Here is a 3,377-nt window from a genome sequence, read left to right on the forward strand (position 1 = left end):
GAGGGTGACAGAGCACTGGAACAGGCTGCCCAGAGAGGTGGAGTCTGCTTCTCTGGAGACTTTCCAAAGCCGCCTGGACTTGTTCCTGTGTGATCTACTCTAGGGGATCCTGCTCTGGCAGGGGTTTGGACTAGATGATCTCTAGAGGTCCCTTCCAACCCATTCCACTCTGTGTGCGAATCTGTGTAAAAAGCACCTGATCAGTACTTTTCTCATGGTAAATCCAGAAACCCAGCTTCATACCAGCCACTGTGAAGAGAGTTAACTTTCTTCTGACTAAAACCAGCACACAGGTTTACCTGTAGTTATGCCTCTTCCATTATACCTTTTATTTTTTGTGCACTCAGCTGTCACTCTCAGTGTCACTTGACAGATCCTTGGACCTGAAAAGTCAGAGTCATGAAGTGTACAACTTGGTCTGCATTGCTGAGAGGACAAATGGGTTCACACTTTAGGTTCCCATGTTAGGGGGTTTTTTTTGTTATTATAAGAAAAGATAAAGAGCTCTGCCATCTTCTTCAGCAGCATAGATTAAAAAAGCTACCACAGGTTCTAAGCTTGGTCTGTCAGGTTTCATCACCAGTGAGCTGACTGCCTTCAGTACCGAGCTGTGGTGGAAGAAGATTGCCTTTCTTTTTCCTCAGCCTCTGGGAAAGCTAGGAAATACCCCAGAATTCTTAGGTGACTCATCTTGGTAATCTGTCATTGGTGTGTTTGGAGATACCTAGTTCTTCATGTCCATTTGATGAATAGGATTGACTTTTCCTGCAGGGTGAGGGGTGAGGAGAATCTTTCAGATTTCACAGTAAATCAGTAGATTCTTTCTGGCCTTGCATCTACTGGGATATCTACTGAGGTAATTTTCTCTGTCCATTGTGAAGTTTTTCTCTCCGGAGTTCCTCTGTCTTTGAAAGAGGTTTGATTTAATCTGGCCAAATCTCTGTGGTGAACTCCACTCTCTCCCAGTGCTGTTTGGAAACAAGTTCATATCATAACTGTACTGAGGTACAGTTTTCATACCTGTTTCCATCCTTTCTTGTATGCTGGCTCCGCAGAGAGTACAAACTTCTTGTCAAATAAAACACTAAGAAAAACGGAAGCCTTGTCAAGCAAGTGTGTTGGTGGTTTCTGAACAAAAGGGTTGTCCTTTCTGGAAGGAGGACAACCTTTTCTGTCCTTTCTGAGACTGGCATTTTGTTTTGGATGTCCTCGTTATGGGCAGCAACATCTCATAGCTGGACTGGGATTACACAAAAGCAGAACTGCCTGCAAACTGTTGCTGTCCATGGGCACCTAGTGGTAACAGCATCTTCCAAGCAGTCCTGTGCTGGGTTTCTTGCAAAAGCAAGAGGAAGCAGTGCTTATCCCAGAATAGCTGTTCCATGTCCTTATGATAAGGAAGGCTAACTGCTGGAATAATTCATGAAACTGAATCTGCCAACAGGTCATCTTGTTCTTTTAGTGAATGTTGAGATTGACCCAACACCGTTTGTTTGGAAATAGGTATTTAGACTGTCATAGATCTGCCTGGGTTTTCCCTGATTTCCTGATCCACCTGACTTCCTCCTGGTTTATGTTTTTTACAACAGGAAAACGCGACATGTGAATATCCTGCTTTTCATGGGTTATTCAACAAAACCCCAGCTGGCTATTGTTACACAATGGTGTGAGGGGTCCAGCTTATATCACCATCTACACATCATTGAGACCAAATTTGAAATGATCAAACTAATTGATATTGCACGACAGACTGCACAAGGCATGGAGTAAGTATCGTGTTCCTTGTTTGCAAGTGAGTGTTGAGGCAGTGTTTACTTATCCCCTTCACACTCTGACTGACGTTGGCAAAGAAGGCCAGCTGTCTGCTCTCCCTGCCAAGCCAAGGGTCCGGCCTTGATGGTCAAAGCATTCGGCCTTTATTATTTTGAGAGTAAAATAGACTTCATGTTCCTTTTTTGGAACACAGGGAAGTACAAATCAAGGAAATACAATCTTGGATAGTAAAATAAAGATAAAATCGTAGTTAAACTTTCAGTCTTGTGAGCCAAGTTTTCTGTTCTGGGCTTCATGGTCTTCACAGCACAGATAGTCTTATTGTAGGAAGTAAAACAGTTTAAAAAGAAACACCCTGTGAACGAAAGGACAGAATCCTGTAAGATAACACAGAAGGCAGATGGCCCTGTTAGCAAAAAGAATCGATTTTTTTCTCCTTTTCTTACAAGTATTGTAGCTCTCTAAATAATAGATTTTGGCATTTGAAGAAAACATACCTATTTTGTTCTGAAGACTGCAAGTAATCCTTACTCCCATAGAGGGCAATTGAGTGAGATAGAATTTACTAAACTAGCCCAATATTGCGTGTCAAAATCAGAACACTGATGTAAGATCAGAGAAATCGCCCTCCAGCTGGAAAACTGCTGTGATGATTGAAGTTAATTGTGCCATTTTTCTGCTAAGCATTCTATTACATTTTCCGTCAAGAGGTGGGGAAGCGTTCGCAGCAGCCAGCCTCAGCCTTCAGCTAGCCTGCTCGTCTCCCCAGGCTCCCTCTGTAGGCAGTGGGGGTGCCGAAGTTGGTTTATGAGTGTGATTTAAAGCAGAGACACAAACTGGGGCTTTTCCAGCAGGTTTGTGCCAATCTCATTGCCTAAACCAAGAGCTGTGGGGGACTGGTTGCCTAATTTCAACTCTAACGATGCTGTGGGGCAAGTACTCTCCTGTGTTCCCTGCAACCTATTTATCCAGTCTGCAATCAGGGGACCTTTTTTCCAGTCCCATACTAAAAGGCAGTCAGCATACTTGAGTACACACTGAGACTTGGAAGCACAGTTAGCTCCTGCACATTTCCTAAAGCTGTGGCTAGCCCACAAGGTGTCTTGACAGTCACCATTAAGGCTGGGAGGCAGAACTTTCAGCACTGAATGGCATGTCAAAGAGTACTGAAGTTCTTTTATTTTTGTTTTGAATGTTGAGTTAGAACTGAAAAACAGAAGTTCGTGAAATTCAGCTATTTCATTCTTCAGTAGCATCAGGTTTGAGCTGGAAATTTAAGCTTTATTTTATTTTCGGGGGGGTTTTTTGTTTGGGTTTGGGGGTGTTTTGAGGGTTTGTGGTGGTGGGGTTTTTTTTCTGTGACTGTTGCAGGAACTGTCACGGGTAACTGAAGTTTTGCCACTTTGATAAATATGTGCAGTTTGAATATCTACAGAATTTTTCAGTAATACAGTGAATTTTGGGTTGTTGATTAGTGAAATCTAACCCACCTAACCTATGATGTTCCTTTCCAGTTATTTGCATGCCAAGTCAATCATCCACAGAGACCTCAAGAGTAATAGTATCCTTTCCCAGAGATGTGGTTGTGGAATGTGAGAACATTC

The 3,377-nt window shown here is 42.8% G+C and overlaps 1 protein-coding gene across 1 annotated transcript in view; it reads left to right on the forward strand.

Moving 5' to 3' along the window:
- Positions 1–1,592: 1,592 nt before the first annotated feature.
- LOC104514327 (serine/threonine-protein kinase B-raf) overlaps positions 1,593–3,377 on the forward strand; it is a 13,881-nt gene continuing 12,096 nt past the window's right edge. Inside the window, exons 1-2 of the mRNA XM_010157971.1 lie at positions 1,593–1,766; positions 3,288–3,334. Coding sequence (XP_010156273.1) covers positions 1,621–1,766; positions 3,288–3,334 — 193 coding nt within the window. The 5' untranslated portion in view covers positions 1,593–1,620. The remainder of the gene's footprint in view (positions 1,767–3,287; positions 3,335–3,377) is intronic.

Source organism: Eurypyga helias, unplaced genomic scaffold, assembly GCF_000690775.1.
Source record: "Eurypyga helias isolate BGI_N326 unplaced genomic scaffold, ASM69077v1 scaffold17038, whole genome shotgun sequence".
Taxonomy (NCBI): Eukaryota; Metazoa; Chordata; class Aves; order Eurypygiformes; family Eurypygidae; genus Eurypyga; species Eurypyga helias.